This window comes from Blastomyces gilchristii (assembly GCF_000003855.2).
Source record: "Blastomyces gilchristii SLH14081 genomic scaffold supercont1.3, whole genome shotgun sequence".
Classification (NCBI taxonomy): domain Eukaryota; kingdom Fungi; phylum Ascomycota; class Eurotiomycetes; order Onygenales; family Ajellomycetaceae; genus Blastomyces; species Blastomyces gilchristii.
Genome location: NW_003101680.1, coordinates 674913 through 698614, shown reverse-complemented (window position 1 = coordinate 698614; position 23702 = coordinate 674913). Strand labels below are relative to the sequence as shown.

The 23702-nt window shown below is 47.9% G+C and overlaps 9 protein-coding genes across 10 annotated transcripts; 6 read left to right on the top strand and 3 right to left on the bottom strand.

Annotated features, from left to right (window-relative positions):
• Window positions 1–2511: 2511 nt before the first annotated feature.
• Window positions 2512–4319, bottom strand: BDBG_16469 (uncharacterized protein; the record flags this gene model as incomplete). The annotated part of the gene is made up of 2 exons (XM_002627046.2): window positions 2512–3737; window positions 3926–4319. The coding sequence occupies 2 exons, from the start codon at window positions 4317–4319 to the stop codon at window positions 2512–2514; spliced, it is 1620 nt and encodes a 539-aa protein (XP_002627092.2).
• Window positions 4320–4877: 558 nt separating this feature from the next.
• BDBG_01762 (DnaJ domain-containing protein) lies at window positions 4878–7838 on the top strand. The gene is made up of 3 exons (XM_002627045.2): window positions 4878–5840; window positions 5934–5999; window positions 6171–7838. The coding sequence occupies exons 1-3, from the start codon at window positions 5765–5767 to the stop codon at window positions 7223–7225; spliced, it is 1197 nt and encodes a 398-aa protein (XP_002627091.1). The 5' UTR covers window positions 4878–5764; the 3' UTR covers window positions 7226–7838.
• On the bottom strand, window positions 7739–12486 carry BDBG_01761 (uncharacterized protein). The gene is made up of 5 exons (XM_031720473.1): window positions 11643–12486; window positions 11267–11362; window positions 10510–11039; window positions 10112–10376; window positions 7739–10039 (listed from the first exon to the last, which is right to left on the bottom strand). The coding sequence occupies exon 5, from the start codon at window positions 9046–9048 to the stop codon at window positions 8500–8502; it is 549 nt and encodes a 182-aa protein (XP_031576675.1). The 5' UTR covers window positions 9049–10039; window positions 10112–10376; window positions 10510–11039; window positions 11267–11362; window positions 11643–12486; the 3' UTR covers window positions 7739–8499.
• BDBG_16468 (uncharacterized protein) lies at window positions 10304–10561 on the top strand (the record flags this gene model as incomplete). Its single annotated transcript, XM_031724410.1, has 1 exon — window positions 10304–10561. One exon carries the CDS (start codon window positions 10304–10306, stop codon window positions 10559–10561), a length of 258 nt encoding a protein of 85 aa, XP_031576674.1.
• On the top strand, window positions 10589–11443 carry BDBG_16467 (uncharacterized protein; the record flags this gene model as incomplete). Its single annotated transcript, XM_031724409.1, has 2 exons — window positions 10589–11048; window positions 11106–11443. 2 exons carry the CDS (start codon window positions 10589–10591, stop codon window positions 11441–11443), a joined length of 798 nt encoding a protein of 265 aa, XP_031576673.1.
• On the top strand, window positions 11758–12323 carry BDBG_16466 (uncharacterized protein; the record flags this gene model as incomplete). Its single annotated transcript, XM_031724408.1, has 2 exons — window positions 11758–12147; window positions 12204–12323. The coding sequence occupies 2 exons, from the start codon at window positions 11758–11760 to the stop codon at window positions 12321–12323; spliced, it is 510 nt and encodes a 169-aa protein (XP_031576672.1).
• Window positions 12487–13102: 616 nt separating the features above from the next.
• On the top strand, window positions 13103–14587 carry BDBG_01758 (the record flags this gene model as incomplete). 2 transcript variants are annotated; one of them, XM_031720472.1, is made up of 4 exons in its annotated part: window positions 13103–13344; window positions 13412–13429; window positions 13519–13579; window positions 13673–14587. In XM_031720472.1, the coding sequence occupies 4 exons, from the start codon at window positions 13338–13340 to the stop codon at window positions 14220–14222; spliced, it is 636 nt and encodes a 211-aa protein (XP_031576671.1). The 2 variants fall into 2 exon arrangements, with proteins under 2 accessions (XP_031576671.1, XP_002627087.2); XM_002627041.2 differs by having other exon boundaries at window positions 13338–13344; window positions 13519–14222.
• A 141-nt stretch (window positions 14588–14728) lies between these two features.
• Window positions 14729–21518, top strand: BDBG_01757 (major facilitator superfamily transporter). Its single transcript, XM_002627040.2, has 4 exons — window positions 14729–17288; window positions 17392–17719; window positions 17788–19463; window positions 19531–21518. The coding sequence occupies exons 1-3, from the start codon at window positions 16932–16934 to the stop codon at window positions 18915–18917; spliced, it is 1815 nt and encodes a 604-aa protein (XP_002627086.2). The 5' UTR covers window positions 14729–16931; the 3' UTR covers window positions 18918–19463; window positions 19531–21518.
• BDBG_01756 (FarB protein) lies at window positions 19316–23330 on the bottom strand. The gene is made up of 3 exons (XM_031720471.1): window positions 22376–23330; window positions 21765–22246; window positions 19316–21703 (listed from the first exon to the last, which is right to left on the bottom strand). The coding sequence occupies exons 1-3, from the start codon at window positions 22749–22751 to the stop codon at window positions 20579–20581; spliced, it is 1983 nt and encodes a 660-aa protein (XP_031576670.1). The 5' UTR covers window positions 22752–23330; the 3' UTR covers window positions 19316–20578.
• Window positions 23331–23702: the final 372 nt, after the last annotated feature.

The following is a 23702-nucleotide window of genomic DNA, read 5'->3' as shown; positions in this document are numbered from 1 at the left end:
ATCTGGATCGCCAAATCTGTTTGTATTCAGCCAGGTTCTTGAGAAAACACTTCCAGAAGGCTGGTATGTATGGGCAAGAAGAATAAAACAAAGAAAAAAGAGATCATGATGGTCATGGGAGTTCAATACCTCTTCTAAAGATGACTGATGCTTGATGTAAAGCCATGATTGATAAAATTGATAAAGAGGTTGTGGTAGGCTCTGCGTGAAGAAAGTGGAATAGAAAACTGTCAGCTTTGTCTGTATTTAATAGATACATGTAACTTGTCATAAGATAACCTTTTTGACACGGCGGTTGATCATTGTCTCGGTATATGAAGAACTCACATTCCATTAGTTTTTGGACTGAAAATGAACCAGTGGCTTGTCCTAGCATTTACTCAGGGAGTTCCTGGAGTTACAGTTCCTGAGTCAGATCATCAAGAGACCTGTTCCGGCTCTTAAGAAGTGCTTTATGGGCTCCTAGACGCGACTTTTATGGTACTAAATAAAACACAAAATGATCACACGATTTTCATGGCGAATCCATGGCAGGGGATCCAGACAACTACGCAACGTGTGATATCTATGGGTAATGTGCTTACAGAAAGGCATATAAAGATATTCTGGAGATATTCTGAATCAAGTTGACATAGCATATGCAAGTGAAATGATAGTAATTCATTCTTATCTTAAACACGCAACACCAACACACTATTTCTGCCTCCTTGGCCACTTCAAGACATGTGTCTGTTGAGTGAAGGAAGTATTGAGTGTAGCTTCTGCTGAGGCTACAAAGCTTGTCTGACTTAGTTGGACATCATCCTCCAAAAAGCATGAGGTTTTTGATTGAGAGAGTTCAAGTTCTGACTGAGGAACATCAAAATTTACTTCAGAAGGGATCACATCAATAGTTAGCCAAGTGGATTCTTTTCAGATGATCCAGCACTCACTTGTCATAAACATTCCTCATAAATGTGTAAGTAGTTCACTTCTCTCTGCCATTCAGCTCTGTAAAGTCAAATGTTCTGATAGAGTGACAGTAGAAGAAAGTCTTGCTTCTCTCAATGACTGCATAATGACTGTAGATTCTCACTGTCCTGTTGTCATGTGAGATTGAGAAAGCCAAGATCTCATGATTGACCTCATCTTCACATTCTACAAGTTTAAACAGCTCAATGACACCTCTCACAGCAAGGGCATGCTGTGTGTGTTCTGCTGGTCAGTGATGTCAAGTGCAGTGGTGTCTTTCCCCTCACTGGTCAAGAAGGGAAAGTACATGTAGAAGATGGCCAGGAAGAACAAGCTGTAGATATCCAAGTCATAGTCAAGGAACAGCTCAAATTTCTTCAGCCAGTCTTCCATGAGCACTGAACAGCTGAACCTGGCTGCATAATCCAGCTGTGAACACAGTCCACCCGCACGCCTTGGTTTCCCACGCTAAGGCGCTAACTACCGATGGACTGTTGGTTAACTAAATAAATACTGGAGACCAGACCAGGGACGAAACCATATCTGCAGTCAGGTACCAGTACCAGTAAGTAGCTCGTCAGTTTGCTAGAGTGAACCATGAGCTGTGCATCGTGGTCATCTCTGCTCTTGAAAAATCAATTGAGAAAGAAACAAAGATTAGAGCTCAGAAAAATGACAGCCTTCATAATACTTCCTCTCTATCTGAAAATAACAAGGCCTGCTCTAACTAATAACTCAAAGAGGTTTCAAAAAGGTTAAGTGAAAACGTACAGATCAGGCAGAAAGAAAACAAATGCACAGTGGTAAAATTTCATCCGCGGTGAAGCATTTCTGGTAACCAAATCAAATCCCTGTATTATAACAATAATAATTAAAGTAGCAGAAAATATACAATGCCTATCCACATGCATCAAGAAGCGTAGCATCTCAAATGGAAAATCAAAAGAAACGAGAATAAAGACTAGTAACTAAATATGAGACAAAACAAAATAGAGCGAAAACAACAATTGCACAACATAAAACCCCCACCTTGTATGCAAAAAAAGGTAACCCTCAAATTTCATTTTTGTATTTCCAGGAACGAAAAGAAAGGATCCTCGCCGAGCATGTAAGACTCCTCTGCATGATCAAGCCAGAAAAGAGGTAAAACAACCAAAACCTCAAAATTTCCATGAAAGGAGGACAGACGGAGGAAATCTACTAAGAAGGGGCACGAGTGATTGGGGCGTGGAAGATAAGTCTATAAAAGTTGAAGGGACGAGAAGTAAAGTGGATATGAAGGACGAATGGTTGAAAACGGAACTTCAATTAAAAAGATATATATAAGTAAGAGTAAAAGAATATAAAAATAAAAACAAGGCGGGTGGAAGGAACGGAGACGCCGCTCGGATGAGTCTGTTCACTTTTCTGTTCTATGCACGGTGAACTGGGTAGATATTGATGACAAGTGACAACAACGATGAGAACGATGACAACGGTAGACTACGTTATGTTCAGAAACGGTGACGATGATGATGAGGGAACGAGTCAGGCCAGACATGTGATTCAAAGCCAGTTTAATTAATGACGACGCTTTCGACGGCGGATACGCCCGTGACCGCTACCACTACCACTTGAGACTTTCTTCTCAGACCCTACTGGCACGCTCGGGCTCTCAGCCACAGAAATGTTGTGCACACCATTGTCGCCACTGCTACTGCTCCCGCTGCTCCTGCGCATGGATCGCGGAGACTCGCAGAGGCGCGAAGCATGCTGCACAATGAAAGGATCGGAGGATGAGTGGTTTATCATGTACGAGTCGCCAGACATAGCGCGATAGATGGGTTGGTAGGTCGCGTCTATATGTGGCGGTGGGGCGCTTCGGTGGGTATGCGTCGAATACCCGTAGCGGGTATCTGTGGCAGGCAAGGGATATGTATAATAGGGCGAGGGATGGTGATGGGGTGGATATGCTGAATGGTTGTTCGAGCTGGAGCCAGAACGCGGGTTTGATTGGTATGAAGAGGAACCTGGCCGAACAGTTGGCTCTTGCGGAACGAAATATGGAAGGGGCTGCGGGTACATCGGTGGATGTTGGTTACGAGGTGATGCATCCATATGATGTGACATCCTGCTTGATTTTATCGAGGGTGCACGCGAACGAGGCTTCTGTGAGGAAGGGCTCGAGGGTTCAACAGTCGGCGAACGGAATCTGGGAGAACCAGTGGAAGAAGCATATCCACCCGGTATTCGTTTATCCGATGCTATAGGTTTGTTCTCGATGACTGGTTGCCCACTACTGTCCTTCGGTTTAGAACCGTTGACCTTGCCATCCTGCTGCCTCTTCTTTTCCAATGCATCAAGTTCCCGCTGCGAAAGCATGACCTTTGTTTGCCCTTGCATTTGCGCTCGCCTTATTTTGCCCAAGGCCCGCTCGACGAGCATTGCCTGCTGATCCCGCCGTGCCAGCTGCATAGCATAGGCCATTGTACTATTGGGGTCCTCTCCAACAAGACCATGTTCGCTTTGGTCATCGTCACCGCTCGAGTACTCCTCCCCACAAACTTCATCGTCGTCAAAATCATAATTATTTCCTTTTCGGCGCACACCAGGATACGTACCAGGGCACATTGGGCGCATATTACTGTTATGAAACCGGCCTGGATCGAACGGCGGCCCTAAGAGAACACCTTCGTTTTCATCGTCTTCGTCATCGTCATAGTCGTCAATACCCAGCTGTTCTATCCGAACAGACTCCTCCAGCTGCTCCGGCCAACCCTCCTTTTTCGATCTCCCCACTCGTGCCCCTGATGGTCTTCCCCATAGGGGCGAATCGTAAGGAGTTCGCGGCCGACCATCTAGACCGCCTCCTCTGAAAAAGCATTCTCGATTGGTTTGTCCATAAACGAAGCGTGGCCCAAAACAGTCACTCCAGTCGCCCCAATGAGCCAAAGCGCAGTTGATAGTGGGGAAGCCCAGAGACCTAGGGGAATACAGATAATGAGTAACGTGGTGTATAGTTGCGATGTTGTAGCACGGAAGCCGGCGACTTCCAAATCCCGCCCCTCCAGCCTACCGATTCCGTATGAGCCGCCAATGGCAAGGAGAATGACGAAGAGGAGTATGAGGTTCGTGAGTAGACTGTATATGCTGAGCATGATAAAGACGGCGGCATAGTTGCTGGAGAAGTAGCTCAAGTTGTAATTGACACGGCTCTGGACTTCGCTGAAGTTGGCAGGCTTGGAAACCCTCTTAATATCCAAAAATTCAGAGATTGGTCTGAGATTGGAGAAGCGGGAAGTGAGAGACTGGGCGCGAACTCCCGCAAACCTGTCGGACAGGTTGAGGCGCGAAGTCAAGGCGTCAAGCGGAATTTGAAGACGGGCCATTGCGTTAGATTTTTGGGAAATGTGTATTTCGTAAAAAGAGGAGGTCGAGCAGTTGTTCAGAAGTTATCAAATGGTTCTTTTTCTACGGAGTATTTAACAAGCAAATCAGTATCTCTTCACAGGGGAATTAGTTTGATGGTAAGGGTTCTGGGTTCTGGGTTCTGGGTTCTGGGGGTTGTTGCGCAATTTAAGTTTGCGGCACCAAGACGGGCCACGTACCGCTCTTATGTGGCCTTTCTCTCACGGAAATGCACTCAAGGCAGCAGGATTAAATGTTGTCTTTGATTGTCTCAGATCGTATAGTGCGTGCGGGGCAACGTGGTGAAGTATGTAGTCCGTTGTCAGAGCGAATCTTGCAGTTGTTTGTCGAGATCCAAAAGAAAAGGAGCTGGGTCTCTTGCGCCGGAAAGGGGAAAGCGCCAGGGCTGGGAGTGTCAGTGTGGCTGACTCAGCGCTCTGAGGCTGACCGAAAAGGGGGTAGTGTCGTCACGTGTCTGTGTTAACTGATTGGGTTTAGGTTTAGGGCTGGGTTCTATAAATGGAACTATATTTTCAACGGCGAAAGATTCAATGATGATGTCGAGAAATATCATATCATACGAGGCAGTAGGGGTAGCAGGAGAGATGTAAAATGCGAGTGGACATACTAGGCTTAGATGCTGATGTATGCGCAGTAATGTTGGGAAAAGCCTCACGGCGGCTACCCAATAACACCGCCAGCAACCTCCATGGCCAACTTCTCTTCTCCTCCACTCCTCCGAGGCCAGAAGGGACCAAGGAAGAAGAGAAAAGGATTCGGCGAGGGGGAAGTAGAAGATCAAACGAAATAAAGAAGAAGACCAGGGAGGTTCCAGAGAGCGGGCGACGGAGGGGGTTGCTCATTTAAATCCCTTCTGCACAAGCCCTAAATAATGACACCCCCGTCATTAACTAATTTTTTCTTTCCTCTCCAACTCTCGAACTGACTATTTAACTGTCTCCCTGTCTCCCTGTCTCCCTGTCTGCAGTCTGCAGATTCCCACATTCTCATCACATCAAGTGCTGTACTTTTTGCCTTTGTTTGTTCTCGTTGTCGACGTTTTGAACCTGCGGCGAGGCTGCAATTGCTTGATTGGTCCACGTTGGGATCTTGATGCCGCTTGGTGGAGAAACGAAAATACAAGTTGCTGGGAACAGCGCGAGGCAAAGAAAGAAACAGACACACAGACAAACGAAAATAATACCACTGACACGACCAGGGGAAGACGTGGGAAATCCGCCTCAGCCTCCCTCGCCTCGACCTCAGCCTTTTGCCCTGGCTGGCGTATTAAAATAACATATTCTGACAAAACTGGAACATTCTCTTTTTGACTTTGAGCCTTACCCACACACATCCCCGCGTCGTTGGGCGCCGACATCCTGTCTTCCTTTATTTCTAATCCCCATCTATTGCATTCTGGCCCAAAATGAGGCATTCGCTGGCAAGCTTGCTGTTCGTCCTCTCCGCCTTGCTGGTTCTGGTGGCTGCATGGTCCAAAGAAGGTTCGATATCCACGTTTGCGATTCTGACCACTTCTTCCTCTGCTCTATGTGATGTATGTACATGCGGGCTCATTAATCATTGATTACATTCAGATCATGAGATCTTCCGCTTGCGAGATGAGGTGCAGCAGACTGAAGGCTTCAATGTTACCTTCTACGGTGAGTACCCGACGCTACTTTTTTTATTTTTTTATTTTCATTATATTGCGGCCAGATATACAACATCAACAACCCAACGTAACCCCTACCAACACAACAACAACAACAATATAATTAACATCATGAATGAATAACGATACCTACTAACAGCTAACCCCAACTCTCATTCAGATTTCCTCGGCGTAAAACCCACCGTCTCCCAATCCGACCTGCTCAAAGCCTTCCGCAAAAAATCCAAACAACTCCACCCAGACAAAGCCAAGCGCACCTTCGTTGCCACCTACACGACCAACCAGCTCAAGAAACCCGGTGTACACGCCTCCAAGGGCCCCTCCCAGCGCGAAATTACGCAAGCTGTCAAGCTTGCTACAGAACGTTATGCCCGCCTAGGCGTCGTCCATAACATCCTCAAGGGGCCCGAACGAGACCGCTACGACCATTTTCTGCGCAATGGGTTCCCCAAGTGGAAGGGGACGGGCTACTACTATTCCCGCTTCAGACCTGGGCTAGGAAGCGTGCTCTTTGGCCTCTTTGTGGTATTTGGCGGTGCGGGACATTATGGCGCGCTGGTGCTGAGCTGGAAGAGGCAGCGGGAGTTTGTCGATCGGTATATTCGACATGCGCGACGCGCAGCGTGGGGAGACGAGCTGGGCATTAAGGGCCTTTCGGGCCTAGGCCAGCTGAACGGAGGCGCTGGGTCCAGCTCGGGATCGGGCGCGGATACGGGCGAAGGTGCTATGGCTATGAATCGTAGGCAGAAGCGGATGATGGATAAGGAGAATCGGAAGGAGGGGAAGAAGAAGGGCCGCTCATCTGGCACCGCGTCACCCAGCGGCGAGACTAGTGTGATTGGCTCCAGCGGCGATAGAAAGCGCGTTATGGCAGAGAACGGCAAGATTCTTATCGTGGACGCTGGCGGGAATGTGTTTTTGGAAGAAGAGAATGAGGATGGGGTGAAAGAGGAGTTTTTGTTGGATGTCGAGGAGATTCCGCGGCCTAGGGTGCAGGATACGTTCGCCATGAAGCTACCACTGTGGGCTTACAGGAAGAGCGTGGGGAGGTTTGTGGGTGCCGCTGGGGATCATTCAGCGGCCGACGATGGTAATGCTGCTGCTGGTAGTGGAGAAGCGGAAGCAGTGGATACTGATGTCGATGAGTCTGTGGCTGTGGGGATTAAGAAGAGATCCAACAATGCGGCGTCGAGGCGAAGAGGTAAGAGGGGTTGATTCGATTTGATTTTTGGTGCCGGTGTCAATGTCAATTCTTTCTTTCTCGATCTGATTTTGATTTCAATCTTATTTCGATGGATTTACGGCAATCGACTGAGCTGTATTATAATTTACTCCTGCTGTTAATCTACCGACTCCATTCTTGTACTGTACTATCTAAAATATACTATTAAGTACATCCCATATTTCATTTCTTACACTTTGGCATCTCATTAGACCAGCCATCAATTTTATTCCTCGGCCTGTCGTTCTCTATTAGCAAGCCCACCCCCTCCCCCCAATGCAAGAACCATTCACTGCCCATTCACATATGTACCAAAATAGGCCTGAATGCATTTATGCAATATACTTTCCGAATAGACTCACTTTGGTGAGAGTCAAGCGGCTGCGAGCAGGAGAGTTACAGGTCCCGGGTGCAAGTTACGGGTAAACCTGCACCAGCTATTATTACTAGATGTAAATACGTACGGAGCGCATTTTTCTACTCCAGCTACCTGTAACTACATTTGTGTCATTGTGCATCTAGTCTTGAAGCAAGCCATAGTTTAGTCTACGAGTTAGGCAGATTAAAGCGGCTTTGTATGAATAGATACAGTAGCTTAGATTTTAATTTTCAAGAAATGCATGTAAAGGATGTCATGCATGGAATGAAACTTTCTAACGCGGAAGAACAGGCAGGAGCTGGTCTTCTTGCCAAGGGATTTTCTAGCGCTCCGGAATAGAGAACGCATCGTACAGAAACGATCTGATAAGGAAATATGTGAACCATGAAAATACAGGAAAATACAGGAAAAATAGGAAACAAAAATGAACAAGCTCGGAAAACTCAGTTTCTGGTATCTATCATATATGGGTCGTCATGGTGGAATCTTGGTTAAGGTGTTCGTTCTATCCCCCATTCGTTGGGACACATGCAGATATACATCCTCCTCCTGATTCGTTAATGTTTTGGCGTTTCATGAATTCGTTTCAGAAAAATTCCACCGTGAAGAAGAAGAAACAACATAGGATCCAAAATACAAAAGCCAACCCAAAAAAAAAAAAAAAGGTAGACATGTTGTATGTGCGGACTGGCTTCCACACAAGTGCTGATGGCGGTGAAGCTCCGCGAAAATAACGATAGATCATTCCAAACCTCATCCAGTCCCGTTCGTGCGCTATACAGGGCCCCGCTGCCCCATAATATTAATTCTCCCTTCCATTATTGGCTCCGATATCCAACAGCCCCTTCGCTTTCAGTCACTCCCCGCTCCACCCTCTTCGAGTCCGCTTCACACAAACATCTTCGCCAACGACATCAGTCCACCAACACTCCCCCCCAATCCCCCGCCGCCTCCCCCAAGCATCCCGCCCAGGCCACCCCCACCAACACCGCCATTACCCCCCCTAAACCCAGCACCATGCCCTCCACCCAATAACGGCGGCAACCGAACGCCCACCACAGAGAGCAACTTCTGCAGCACGCCGCCCGTAATCAGCGGCATGACAACCATGAAAAACACCTTCAGCGGATGGCTGCGCGCATAGCGTAAGATGTGCCGGAACAGGCGTCTGATCTTGCGCACGGTACGGGCTATGAAGCCCGACCGCGGCTTTGCGCGGCGCGATGAGGAGGAGGCGGCGGAGGCGGTGGAGCGGTTGGCGTGCCCGCCCAGATTGAAGAGGGACGGGCTGCTGTGGCTTTTGCTGCGACTATGACTGCCACTGTGGCGGGAGGATATTGTTGAGTAGCGGTCTCGACTGCGTGAGCGTCGGCGGCTGCTGGTGCTGCTGGTGCTGCGGCGACGGCTCAGGTTGCTGAAGGGGTAGAGCCAGTCCATTGAGGGCGCGATAGGGCTGCTTACCGCTTTATGTTTGTTATGCAGGTAATTGGTAGCTGCGTGGTGCAATTGGATTCGGGCAGGTTAATTGGTTAGGCTAGATGTGGGCGTTGGCTCTTATGCAGAGGGGAAACATGAGGTATATCCGGATATGTATAGATACAGAAAGTGAGCAGAGGCCCGCTAGACTTGGATGATTAGGGACTGAGGACACATTCAAAGGGCGGGATGTTACTGCTCTATCTCATCATGGCAACAATCGGAAGACGAGATTGCGGGACAACGGCATTGAAGTGTTTATGCTTTGATGTCTTTCCTCCCGCTGTCTTGTCTATACACAGGAGGTCTGTACATCAGGGGAGCGTTTGAACGGTTCCAATAGAAGTGGCTGGGGAAGGCTGGATCACATTCTAACCTTATTTAGTTTAGCTTTTAAACTTCCGCGGAACCCGCGCTTAGCTGTGTCACGTGTTGATACTGTCCAGTCAAGGTCTTCCTGTCCCTCTACAACAGTTACATCATGCTCCAGCCTAGACAATTGCAATGTGGGTTATATATATCCATCTGTGTCTCTTTGTCGTGAATGAGGGCGCACGGAGAAGAACTATTTCTAGAAATGCAAGAATTATGAACATTCTGGGATCTGGTGATTCTGTACCGAGGATAAGGATCCCAAGGAGATAAATTTTGTCACACAAGCTGATTTCGGAGATCCATGGATGATATGTCTTTTCCTTTCTCGAATGTCGTCAAAAGAGCTTGTATCATCTCTCAGCTCGGATTGTGTTGTGGCGGAGAACGAGCTCTGCTGTAATGGGATGCTCTGCATGGAGGGCACGTTCCAAGCGTGTGGGGGAGCCAGGCTACACTGGGTCGAGGGAGGAGTAATTGCGCCTCTCCAGCTCAATCGCCAGGCGACAGGTTTGGGAGCAGAAGACGTCGCCCGCGGTGTTCTGTGCTGGCCACAAGCCTAAGATACTCCGTATAGTGGCTTGCAAAGTCAGCTTGACACCCAAAACATCTCGAAATTTTCATCATATGAGTAAAGTTGGCCCTAAATTACCTATCATTGGCTAACTACATTCACAAAAGAGTAGCAACCTTGCAGGTTAAACAAGGTTGATTACCCCTCAATCTTCATCTTCGTGCTCATTAAACTGACCCGGGCATGATCATGTTAAATCCATAAATCTGCTTCTTCTTGTGATTAACAGTTGGCCTCAATATCTAAATTCAAGTGACAAAGCTACCAAGAATGGTCCAGCATGACCCCAGGAGACAACCTTGTGGGGGAGCTCCATACCCATTTGACGATACGCGAATATTTCCTGGTGATGTCATCATCAGCGATGCCGTGGTTGAATATGATTTTGGCAGGCGATACTCAGTTTCCATCGGAAACCTGAAGTCGAAGGAATTCGAACCCTCTTCTTCACAAGTCTTAAGGCGAGACGAACACGCATTGAATTTCAAGAGCAGATGTCCCAGAATCTTCGTCTTATTCAGCTATTAGGGCCACTGTGGCAGCATCCCGAATTCGATGACGTTCTTTTTGAATCCTCTTATCACCACAAGCATTACAGTGAGGATGATTCGGTTAGCTGCTGTTGCTTTCATGGCAGCTCACCAGATGATATCTGTGAAGATGCACTGGAGGAAAACTGCAGTAGTCTTGGTTGCAATAAAATCCGAGATAGGCGTCGCCGAGACGGTGCTGAAGCAGTCAAAGCATCAGTGCAATGCTGGGAAAATGGCATCTATCTACACAGTGATGAAATCTGGAGAGCGCCGCGACAAAATTATCAGCGAAGAAGGGGTCATTGGGTTTGACATGGAGGGAGCAGGAGGAGTGTGGGATAATGTTCCGTGCATCATGATCAAGGGGGTGTGTGACTATGCCGATAGCCATAAAAACAAAACCTGGCGAGCCTATGCTGCAGCAAGTGGTGCTTCAGCTGCCAAAACTTTCTTTGAGTATTGGAAACCTATGCCTACAGAAGGTTAGTAAGATAATCATAGTCAAACTATATAACCATGCTAATAATGGTTTTCTGTAGGGAGAGAACTTTACTGGATGGCCCCATTTGAAAGAAATCCAGGATTTGTTGGTCATCAGCATGAAATCAACAAAATGGAAAATTATATCTCTCGGTATGGACCAAGAAAGATTGCTATTTGCGAACTTAGAAAGACTCAATTTGCCCTGGAGTTGACATACCGCATGCGCGATGAAGATTCCAGGTGCTCCATTTTCTGGATTCTATGCACTAGTCTTGAGAGTGTCGAGCAAGCATACATGACCATTGCAGAGGCACTGGGGACCCGAGATGTAGAGTCAGCAGAGGCAAAGAAGCAAGTCAATAAAAATCTCAGTCAAACTAATGCTGGGAAGTGACTTCTTATTTTTGACAATGCAGATGATACAGAGATGCGGCTCTCAGGCAGCAATACTACTTCTGCACTCAAAGACTTTCTCCCTCAGAATGATCAAGGCCATATTCTCTTACTTGCAATCATCAGCTCGCAGACACCTGGGATGGTTGTACGGCACGTCTTGCAGGACTGAAGACACTGAAAAGTTGGGATAACCTTACCCTAAACATGACTGGAAACAGGTGATAAAATACTCGACCCTTGAGGAGCGAGTGAAGAAGATACTACACACAATGGAGATCCTAGTTGATAGGCAGGTGAAAGTGGCTTCAGAGGATGGCATTAAAGATCCCCCAGTCTCTAGATCTTGGCCGTAAAGGTAGGGTTGGATTCGATATCCTAGATGTCATTACACCGCTCGGCACCATCCACACTCACATCAAGCATCTACACTCGTGGGGTCATGGGTGGGAGGATTTGATACCTTCTATTGGGGTTACCACAATTGTCGGCAACGGCTTCGGCGACCTTATTCGGCCCGACAACCCCGACACTGTCTGCAGTCGTTGGAAGTCTATCCCCGCGGGCATGGACTATGTGGCCACTTCTGTTCCACCCTCAAGATGTTGTACGAAAAACAGCTACAGAGGATCGAACCAGGCTTGGGCGTCGGCGAGATCCCAAGCAAGATCACATGGGCCACGTCATGTCAACCATTCAAGCCATGTGAGTGCCTGAGGAGCAAGGTAGCAGATGGGAACTGACATTTTGTCCCGGTACAGTTCCTTGGGTCGAAGAAATTGTGCACGAACATTAGACCGAGTGGCTCAAACTCGGTTAATTTGGCAAAGCTTGAGGAGAATGGAGCGGTGGTATTTGGGCATTTGTCATTGCTAGGCTGAAGAAAGATGGAAAAGCTGTCGAGCGTGGTGAGGAAGGCAAAGAGACAGCTTAGCTCTTCTACAGGTGGTTCAGTTGAAACCCAGTTAACAGCACGGAGTTCAGCGCTGTCGGCTCCTAAAGAGATACATGAAGACAGCAGCTCAGAGGAGAAATGGAAAAGCGAAGACAAGTCATTGAATATCTTCAGGAGATGGAGGGAAAGGCGGCGGTGACTATTGCCTTTTTTTTTAAAACATCTCCTCGTTTCCAAACTCGAACATGAATTAACTTCTTTCATTTTCCGCAATTCTGCACTAAGCCCCCGTTTTAATTCGCACGCAAGGACTTAAGTTATCCTATACCATTGTTGTTTGGACTCAAACTTCCCTTTGTGGCCGATATTCTTTTCGGTTTGTTTCCTCTTTTCATCTGTTCCTCGCTGGGCTCCTTGGGGCCTATACGCCCAGTTTATCATCCTCTAAGACATAAATGCCAGACCGCAGACAGCTCCTCATAAACCAGATCCCCGATGAGTTTCTGGAGAACTACGCAGAAATCAAGTTCGACAAGCACAGAAGTGTTTAGGGCAAGTTGATATGATCCACTCCACTACCACTGCAGTTGATCTGTTCATACAATGTTTTCACACCATTTGATGCAAAGTCATGTCATGAACTTTAGTGCCTTAAATAATCTGTATCTGGGTCGTTAGTTAACTTTAACTAACATTGAAAGTTAACCACACTGTTACAGCGTAGTTAAGTCAATGTTTAGTTTAACATGCTCATTACATAATCTGCAACTATGCTTTTGCGCATCCCATGTCATCATTTTGACGTTTTAAACCTGACTATAAACAACTAACTGTAGGAGGGCCATATCTACTAAAAGTTCCATGCGACTTGACATTGCAGGATCCATCTATTCTACATCTACATATATGCACTCTTATCGCTTGTATTTTCCATTCTCGTTCATTTGAAGCTGTTTTACCTGTCATCGAAAGACATCGAGCGCCGCATGAACAGAAAATCATGGGCGGTAAGAACATATCTAGCTCAGCTGTTTACTCTGTACAATCTAGAGGCTAATGGGAGATATAAAATAGACACCGGTGTAGATTATTGTATGTTTGGTTTTATTTAATTATGTCGAAGCCTCCTCTACAGGTCTCACCGTGTGTACTTGTTACTTACCAAACCCTTGTTGTTGAAGATAAGATCCTCGAAATAGACCCATCAGCCACGGAGCACCAGATCCGCTTCGCATATAAACGGTCAGCAAAGAACAATCCTTCCCTCCGAAAATTCACCTTCCCGATAATCAAACGACCTCTACTAACCAACAAAACCAAATCATCATCCTCCAGCGCCGCACTAAAATCCCACCCAGACCGCGTCCCCACCACCTCCCCCGAACGCCCTGCGCGCGAAGAGACCTTCAAAAAAGTAAACGAAGCCTACTACGTCCTCTCCGACCCCACCCGCCGACGCCAATATGACAACGGGCGCAGCCGCCAACAACAACAACAAAGGAAACCCCGCACCCCTTCACCACCCGCTTTCTCATCGGGCCCGGAAACAGGGTCCGATTCCTTCGCCTCGGACCAATTCGGCTCTATATTCGAGGAAATGCTGCGCGAGGAAGGGTTGTCGGAAGACGACGCTGTGCATGGCGGGACGAGGCCGACGGGTCGGTTCTGGGCGATTGTGGGTGGATTGAGCGGGGCGGCGTTGGGGTTTATTGTTGCGAATTTGGCGGGTGCGGTGGCGGGTGCTGTTGCGGGTAATCGACTGGGGGCGGTGAGGGATGCGAGGGGGAAGAGTGTTTATGAGGTTTTTCAGGCGTTGCCTGGTGAGGATAAGGCGAGGCTATTAAGTGAGTTGGCGGCGAGGGTTTTGAGGTCTGCTGTTTCGTGACCCGGGGTTCGGGCTTGTTTTCTCTTTATATTTTCGGATTAATTCTTGGGCGTGTGGGGTTTAGGTGGGTGCTCGTTCCTTTGGCTGAGTGGGTTCAGGTATCCATCTTGGTGCAGGAATATCTATAGATCGATTCTGGAGATCAAATGGTTTGATGTATTTTTGCTGCTATGGTCTGGCATTATTCGGCTGGTACATTTTCACATAAGGAATCCAAAATATCTGCACTCAGTTTTCAATAATAATTAATATATGCGCCGTCAGGGACACAATATTAGCCAGTGAATTCCATTCCATCCCATTCCATTTTGGTGGGGCTACATATTGGATTAACAGTGCTACGCGAAGTACAACCTTTCTTGAGTCAGTACTGTACTGCGCATGGGATTGCTATTGGGGAATTTGAAGATATTAATAATCAACCGTTTAACAAGAGAATATAGGTTGAATAGGAAAAACTATATACCACGTTAGCCAGCTGTTACATACGGAGGCAGCAGTGTTATGATTTGGTCTGGTTTTATTTTACGGAAAAGTGAGACAATCTTCTCCGATAGGTCTAAGGCTACAGAGGAGGGGCGGTAGTATCTCTCTCCTATGCTATGACACACCTCCCGCAGCGAATGTCCGAGAGGCTTTGCTCTCACAACAACTTGGAGGCGGCACTAATTGATAAAGGTTCCGGCAACTCAAGAGGCAGTTCGGAGTACCCAGTAGAGAGGCGGACGAGGCTAGGATATTTCGGGGCGCTGTGTGGAGTGTGGAGATAAGTCATGAGAGTGTTGCATGTGAAGGAGAGTTGTGAGCATCATATCATATCTTTCCAAATCTGATCCTGTCAAGGAACGCGCTGATTGTTTAGGAGATGACATAGAACCCCGCCCTTCGATAGCATCCAGGAAGGATAAGGAGGGCTGCACAATTCCCCTTGCCCTCCTGGTCATTCCGAAGCACGAGAGCGGGAACTATATAAGGTTCTTACGAGGGGCATGGGGCGGCAAGAAGTCCTATGGATCGCCCTCCTGAGGAGGGGAGGGAGGAATGATGACTCGGAAGCGGATGCAAAGCTATTCTCGGCGGCCTGGTCAGCCAGACCAAGAGTTAGTCAAGAATTATAATAATAATAAGATAGATAAGATAGATGTACGGATAATGTACAGCGTATAACTATTCCCTTTCCAACCCGCTGAGCATCGCATCGGGTTGACGATGTTTGTTTGATCCGGCAGCGCGGAGGCTCGGAGGCTCAAGTCCCCGGGATTACTAAGCCCCAGGAATTGCCCCTCCCCACCGCCACAAGCCGCCAACAAGGGAAAGTGCGAAATCCTATCTCAACCTCAGCAGAATGTCTCCTATATACCTAACCTATACGGAGTATACTACTCTTATACTCCATACTATATACTTCTTATACTCCTCCTACTACTACTACTACAGCAGAACCCGTATAACTAGTCTTGCCAGAGTCAGTCAGGCGGATTGCTGAAACTCCGCGGCTGCGTTCCAAGGGCCCTTTTTGACGAGACTGATGACGGCCTGTCGTCGTTGTGCAACGTCCCAATTGCATAGCAAACCCTGGAACGCCTTGAGTAGGTATTCGTTTAGCTATGTACGGAGTACTCCGTATGATCGAATCAAAACGTGACTAAAGGAGGGCGCTAAGACGTAATTTCGGGCCTGAACCACGTTCTCGCTTCCAGACTTCAAGCCACAGCTCGACACGCGGAATACGAGATGTTAATTGAGTCGCCAGTGAAGGAATCACCAATTATATTGTCCAGAAATCTTTGATGCGACCCAAGGACAAACCCAGAGAACAACTATGTCAATCTCAACTACTCCGTACTAGGTTCGGCCGGGGCACATAAGCCTTCTGCCGTCTCCGTTTCTGATCACGACTGCAAAGATGAGCACGGTAATTTTGCACACACTGGAACGCCCAAGGACCGATTCCCCGACATCTCATGTAACTACAACTTCCGTGTGGGCAATAATAATAATAATAATGGAACGGGACGTTTCGGGCCATAAACTTCAGAGACAGCCATGAGTTTTCCAGCGTTTGGGCTGGAAATGCTAACTAACCACTTTAGGGTAAATGAAATGACGGTGAAAGGCGCAGCGGGCGGCATTGGGCATATTATTGGCTATTCGCGGCTGTGGCTGCTGGAAAGAGCTCAAAAAAGTCCGGAATCTGTCAGGTTCAAACCAAACAGATGGAGATTCTGCAACAACGTCAAAAATACAATTATACTGCGTATGCTGCCTGCCTGACCCTGAAAACCAAGGATTAACTATGCCCACACTGCTTTCAACGGGAAAAAAATCTACCCGTACGCCGAATTGTTCTCATCTTAGCCAATCTTTGGCCTCCCGAGTTCGTGGACTTGTCCTGAACTAGCTGGACGGGGACCAGCTTGAAAAGGTTTTTTTCTGTTCTCTTCTCCTTTGTTTGTTCATGATCATTTCGTGCTCGATATTTTATGCAAGAATTTTGCGAGAGATATTTAATCTGATCCCACGCCCATCTGCGTCTCTCCCGCTTTCTCGTATTCTTTTTTTTTTGCTGTCCCTTCCGAACGATGTTTGTCGTAGAAGAACCTCGATCCCCACGCTATTCTTCTCAGCCCTTTACATTAACATCCTACTTAGCGTGAAGAAAGCCGCGGTCAGCGGGAACTACTGCATCCCCATTCGAATATCTAAACTATGAAATCTTTGAACTCCCTTTTCTCCCGCAGCTCTGATGCTAAAGCGACGGGGGAAGTAGGTCCAGTTTCTTCTGCTTCCACAGCAGTACCAAGCCATCCCGATTCTGTTATCGAGCCGGAGAAAGACAATGCTTCCACACACGATGAAGCTCCCACGCCACAGGCAACAGCAGGTGCAGACGAGAAGACGCTCTCCGGAATACCAGAGGGAGCAGATGGATTAGAAGTGTCAACCGACAACGCAAAAGATGGCAACGCAAAAGATGACAACAGCAATGAGACAAATTATCTCTCGGGGTTTCCTCTCATAATTGTTGTCGTCGGCTTGTGTCTTGCTGTTCTCCTTGTTGCACTGGTACGCGAAATATTCTCTCAATCCAACCTTCCAGAATCGCATCTTCGGATTCAACTTGGGATGTATTATTGAGTCCACTGACAAAATTCGTGCACCGTACCAGGACAACACGATTATCGCCACCGCCATTCCCAAGATCACGGACCATTTTAAAGCTCTAGATGATGTTGGTTGGTACGGGAGCTCGTACTTACTAACAACCTGCGCCTTTCAATTGATGTTCGGGAAGTTCTACTCCTTCTACCCAGTCAAATGGGTGTTTTTGACTGCAATTCTGATATTCGAGATCGGTTCGGTCGTCTGTGGTGCTGCACCTAACTCGGAAGCCTTGATCGTCGGCCGCGCCATTGCTGGAATTGGCTCAGCGGGCATTTTCAGTGGTGCTATGATTATCATCACTTACTCTGTCGCATTGGAAAAACGTCCCATGTGTACGTATTTACCCTCTTCCCTAGTGTTTTCTTTTTTTTGTCAACCACTCTAATCGCATTTGAAATAGACAATGGCGTATTGAGCAGTATGTACGGTATTGCCTCTGTAGCCGGACCATTGATGGGTGGTGCTTTTACGGATAAGGTCTCCTGGCGATGGTGTTTCTACATCAACCTTCCCATCGGCGCCGTCACGATTGCCGCCATCTTCATTTTCCTTGCCCATCCGAAGCAGACGTTGAAGAAGCCAGATTCTTGGAAGGGCCAATTAGCACAGCTGGACCCCTGGGGAACAGCAACCTTCATGCCCGGTATTGTCTCCCTTCTTCTGGCGCTTCAGTGGGGAGGCACTAGGTACCCATGGAGCAACGCCCGCATCATCGCCCTCTTCGTTCTCTTCGGTGTCCTCATCATTGCGTTCGTCATCATCCAGATTTGGAAGGGAGAAAACGCAACCGTTCCCCCTCGCATCGTGAAAAAACGTAGCATGGGATTTGCCAGCTTCTTCGCTTTCACCCTCGGTTCCTCCTTCTTTATCCTCGTCTTCTATCTCCCTCTATGGTTCCAGGCGATCAAGGGCTCCTCCGCAACCAAGTCCGGCGTTATGACTATCCCCATGGTCCTTAGCCTCGTGATCGGCTCGATTATTGGCGGCGTCTCAATCTCGTTGATGGGATACTTCACCCCATTCTTCTACATATCTACCGTCCTCGCTACCGTCGGCGCTGCATTGCTCACAACCTTTACTACCGAAACCGGCTCCCCGAAATGGATCGGCTATCAAGTCATCTACGGCCTTGGCATTGGAATAGGATTCCAACTCCCCATCCTCATCCCCCAAGTGGTCCTGGACATCCAAGACGTTGCAATCGGCATCGTCGTGGCCATGTTTTCCCAACTCCTCGGCGGCGCCCTCTTCGTTTCCGTCGCCCAGAACATATTCACCAACAAGCTTTTCACAGGTATTGTCTCCGCTGCGCCGGAGGTCGATCCGACCATCGTATTACGCGAAGGTGCAACGTCGTTGCAGAGAGTGATTCCGGAGCGATTCCTTGATGCCGTGCAGGAGGTGTATAACTCTGCCTTGACGGAGACATGGTATGCCGCGGTTGCGATGTCGGCGCTAGGGATTATTGGAGCGCTTGGTGTTGAGTGGAAGAGTGTGAAGGGGAAAAAGCTTGATGCTTCAGTTGCTTAGAGAAATGTCGGATACCGGGCTTTTCTTGTCATGTTTTTCTTTTTCTTTTCTCTTCTGTCATTTTCTATTCTCTCTTTTTTTTTACGATATATTAATATTAGGTGTTTTGACTCGGTTTTCTTTGGCGTATTACCTTGTCCAGTTTTTTCTTGCCTTTTACTTCTCCCTATATACCATTGTATCATTGCATATCCTCTTCCCCCCTTTTTTTTTCTTTCTTTATTTCTTTTTCGTCGCTGATACCACATTCCGCTCAACCCAACTTCTGCTCTTTCCCACTAGTACCACACAAGAACGCAGGCCCCTGTACTATTTTCACGACTATCCCTTAAGGTGTTTTGTTCGATCATTCACATCGACATGCGGTGGTTTTCCATCAGAAGAGAGAGGAAAAAAAAAAAAAAACAAAAAAAAAAAAAAAACAAACCTCCAATCATGGCCATTGAGTTGTTTCCGTTTAATGGTAGGTTACACCTTGTTGAGCTAGATAGATATAGAGCTATATAAAAGAAATCGAAATGATTTAAATAACGAAGATTATGCAGTGTACGTACTTAGTTTTGACTGGGGCTAGTTTAAACTTATCGTCGACTAACTGTCACCGCTTTGATAGGGGTAGGATAGAATTTTATCAAATAATTGAGCAATTCATACGTAGTGAGTTCGCCTTTGTTTCTGTATTACTATTTTCACAAGCAAAAGAAGACGAAGACGCAGGAAACTATAAATTTATTGTCATGTTCATTTCATCATCACATTACGCATGCATTCATGCGGGATCCACGGGTGAGTCGAATACGAAAAACCACAATAAGAAATAAAAACAGGAAATAAAGAAAGGAAATATCCATCTCAAACCGAAAGCCGAACAGTCTGCTCTGACCCACCACCATCAGAGACGGCGGGATCATTAGCCTTCCTTTCGACCACGAAATTGCTGCTGCCATTTAGTAGATCGCCATCATCGATCGTAATAGGTAAACTACCAATACCCACCCCATCCTCCTCGCCCATCGCATAGCCCATCTCAAATATGCTATAGTTCCCTGCGAACTCCTTCAGCATGGTGTCGATGGATTGTTCGTCCATATCCTCGCTGAGTAGTGTATTGCCCAGCTCGTGTGGTGGTGGTTCGGATTCGGTGGCAGTGGCCGCTCCCGCGCCCGCGCCCATTTCGGGTTCAGCTGGGTTTTGTAACGGGCGCTGTGCAATATGGTCAATGGAGAAACCGCAGACGCCCGTGTTGGTGGTGTCATGGGCGTAGGCGTTTGGGTTGCTGTGACTGGACACAGGCGTGCATAAATCATCCCCATCCCCATTGCCATTGCCATTGCCATTGCCATTGCCATTTCGGTTCTCGATCTTACTCTTCACCCCCATCTCATTCCCGTGTTCACCCGGTCGCCCATCTTTATCCTCGCCCACATCTCTACCCCTGGTGCCCGCCTCACCCCCGTTCTCAGACGCAGACGAAGAAACGCTGCTGCTCCCCTCCCGCACACGCGGGTGGCTAACGATAGAATCCAAAATCTTCAAACTGGGTGGACACGCCTTGGGCGACGACATGGGGCCGTAGCAATCCATCCCTGCGCTGGCAAGGTCATAGCAATCTGACGGTGTGGTTACCGCGCCTCCCGCCTGGCCCTGCGTCGTCAAGGTCGTCATCGCTGTTGTCGCGATGGGTTATGCGAGTATTGCTGCTGTTGCTGCTGTTGGTAGTGTTGAACACCCATGTCCCGCATGATCTTTTCGATGGAGTAAGTGATGGAGTCGGCGACCGGGTAGATTTCGCGGAGGCGGAGAATGGTCTGCAGACATTGGTGTAGGCTGTTTAGGCTGGTTAAGTTTATCGCGGAGCCGGAGGAGCTGAGGTCGATGACATGCGCTGCGATGGCGGAGAGGAGCGGGGTGGCGCCGTTTGAGGGAAGGTAGCGGGTAAGGTTTAAGTGGTGCAGGTCCTGTGCGATGGCGGTTATTTCGGCGGCGGTGCATCTGACTTTTTCGAGGGATTCTTGGTGTAATTCGCTGGGTTGTAATTTGTTTGGGAGGGCTCGTATTATTTGGGGGAGATGTAGGGTACTGCGTGTAGCGAGGTAGAGTAATTTGAGCATACTGCGATGAAGGTGAAGGACTTCCTCCGCTTCGGATAATTCGCAGGCGAATTGTGGGGAATATCGTGTTTCCTTGGGGGTGTTCGCGAACCACTTGTCTAGACCCTCGTCATGATACCTGATTTGCGCGATATCCGTTGCCTCTGTTTTTGGGATAAGAGCCATCCGTGAACCTCTCATCATCTCGACGTCGTGGACCGGAGTACGATACTGCAACGCAAGTGCCTGATGTAAATGGCGGCACAGTTTTACCTTCTCAATAAACAGGAGTGCCAAAACCTGTTGATATGACTGGTTGCTTAGGGTTTCGCTGCCTCCGATCATCTGCCGCAGGTGGTTTGGCAATGGTTGGAGTTCAAAATCATCGAGGCTGACCATGTCCAGGTCATAGTCATCCTCTCTGAGTCTTGCAGGGCGCCTCATACCAAGCGGAATAGTCTTATCTCGGCTATATAAAATCCACCAGGTACGCCTCCACATTCGTCTAGTATTGGGATCCATCACTGCAGTTGTGATATCAAGGTGCATGCCGTTGAGTCTGGATAGGGCCAGGCTGATGCCGATCCAGTGAAAGCAGTCCTTCTGGTCGTGCGGAGTTTCGAACCAATAGCTCATGAGCATTAATGTCTGGATCACGATGATTTGATCCTCTTCATAATCCAGGTCATAGAGTGCCTTCAAAATTGTCAACTTCAATCTTAGATTCATATTAGGCACACCAAACAATCAAACTTACCCTTACTCTCTGAAAGAATGCCTTCCGCGCTGCTCTTCTAGATTGATAGCCAGCCATGCGTAGGTGTTTGATATCAACAAAAGCGGTTCCAGCAAACATCACGGCCTGAAAAAGCAATAAACTTATCCGCTTCCTTCCGGTATTCTCGTAGATGGTCTGTAGGAAATCTTCAAGGTCAAGGAAAGGCATATATACATGCACATAGTTCACATAGCTCTTCAGAAGCTCGTTTCGGAACGCGAAATGGGGGATTTCAAAAGCCCCTTTCTTATGAAGGTAGCTGAAATCATCGGACTCGAGCTCCATGGAGTGTTGCTTGATAAATCGGGGAAGGTCTATGTCTGGCTGCTTATGAATGGTCTCTGGGGCGGGGCCAAAAAGCTGATGCATGATGGAGAACATGTTTGATAAGATCATGTCATGCGCGATGATTGGATCAGATGCAGATTTCTGTTGTAATTCGTTGTCGCTGCTGTCGTATTCTTGAATGTGTAAAAGCAGAGTCAGCGGAATTGTGTTTCCAATATTATTTATACCAGAGTTTCCCATAAACTAGAGATGGGCAAGATATATATATGTTAAGAATGGACGAAATATGAAACACTAGCTACCATTGCTTCGTTCAACGCTCCCACGGTCAGATGCGTTAATGGGATCATTATTCGGTGCCACAACCGCAGCTGCATTCCAATCTTTGTTGCCGGCATCTTTTTGGGAATTTCCAATCAGGAGCGTTGTGCCATCCGCCGTACGGGCAAATTTTGTCCTCTTGCTATCTGCAATGATACATTCGGCTCCATCCAGACGGCAGTTGGTACAGGGTGTGCTCTTTAGCAAAACATCACAGCGAACTTTCCTAGCACGACAGCTACGACATGCTGCCGAGGCTCTTTTCTGTGTAGGCCTTTTGGTCCCCGGACGAGCATCGTCCTCAGCTTTCCTCTTTCTCTGTGGGTGCATGTTTGGTGTTGGCGTATTTGCTGCCATGGTGGTCTGCAGATTAAGGAGTACAGGAAGGGTGGAATATGAAGGACGGGGTTGAGAGGGGAATCCGGGGACGTTTTCTATCCTCGTTCTCGGAGCAGCAGAGCAGGGAGCTCACCCACCCACCTACAGATGCCACGCTAATAACAGGCGGGGTGTTTCTAGCCCATTTTTGACCCCAGAATTCGCGATGGCGTCTTTACTCCCAAGCTCTGGGCCTATCCACAGCCCTGGTTCTGAACACCGAGTGGGCCACCGCCATCTCATCTGCATCTGGCGGGTTGGATGCCCGAGTCTGACTTAGCGACATGCCGAGAGGAGAGGCAACAACATTCGGGGCATGACCGATTGGATTCATCAGCAAGACTGCAACGTCAGCAGTCGCAAATATGTAGTTACCGAACCCCCATGACCGGGGGGGATGGGTGAGACGGGCCAAAAGGACTGCGCTGCTCCGAGAAGAACTCGGCCAAGATGTTTGGCGTCAAAAACGCACATGGGAGACGCTGGAGAGCGCCGGAAGCTGGGACTCCACACTTCAGCAGCCTAGGCTGGGGATATTTTGCCCCTGGCTTTTGAGTAGTCCAGACTCCAGAGCCAAATATTGAAATATTGTCGCGGGAGCTTAATCTAGCCTAACTTTACCGCCCCGAGGTCGGAGCCCTGATATTCGGGAGCAGAAACGCGGAGTCCGAGTATCAAACCCCGTGTGGAGGATGTTTCTTCCCCTTCTAATCTGTAGATATACGAAGTACGGAGGGCGCTATCAAAAGAATTGCGCCGCTCAGATTCAATTGATAACTACAGCTAAGAAATACCACTATGTTTTAATGAGTAATTACATTTAGCTTCTAATCACTCTGTATTCTATTTATATGAGATTGTCTGGCTACAAGAGCTCTCGTAGTGGCTCTTAAATCACCCTATTTTGACAAGTCTAATGCTGAAATCATG

Excerpts from the sequence above, each read along its gene's own strand:
- BDBG_01756 (XM_031720471.1), bottom strand. The coding sequence starts at position 22,751 with ATGGCAGCAAATACGCCAACACCAAACATGCACCCACAGAGAAAGAGG. Across the intron at positions 22,247-22,375 it reads GAGCGTTGAACGAAGCAATG|AATACGACAGCAGCGACAAC; the intron begins GTAGCTAGTGTT and ends TACACATTCAAG. Across the intron at positions 21,704-21,764 it reads CATTCTTTCAGAGAGTAAGG|GCACTCTATGACCTGGATTA; the intron begins GTAAGTTTGATT and ends ACAATTTTGAAG.
- BDBG_01757 (XM_002627040.2), top strand. The coding sequence starts at position 16,932 with ATGAAATCTTTGAACTCCCTTTTCTCCCGCAGCTCTGATGCTAAAGCG. Across the intron at positions 17,289-17,391 it reads CTGTTCTCCTTGTTGCACTG|GACAACACGATTATCGCCAC; the intron begins GTACGCGAAATA and ends GCACCGTACCAG. Across the intron at positions 17,720-17,787 it reads ATTGGAAAAACGTCCCATGT|ACAATGGCGTATTGAGCAGT; the intron begins GTACGTATTTAC and ends CATTTGAAATAG.
- BDBG_01761 (XM_031720473.1), bottom strand. The coding sequence starts at position 9,048 with ATGGACTGGCTCTACCCCTTCAGCAACCTGAGCCGTCGCCGCAGCACC.
- BDBG_01762 (XM_002627045.2), top strand. The coding sequence starts at position 5,765 with ATGAGGCATTCGCTGGCAAGCTTGCTGTTCGTCCTCTCCGCCTTGCTG. Across the intron at positions 5,841-5,933 it reads GGCTGCATGGTCCAAAGAAG|ATCATGAGATCTTCCGCTTG; the intron begins GTTCGATATCCA and ends GATTACATTCAG. Across the intron at positions 6,000-6,170 it reads CTTCAATGTTACCTTCTACG|ATTTCCTCGGCGTAAAACCC; the intron begins GTGAGTACCCGA and ends ACTCTCATTCAG.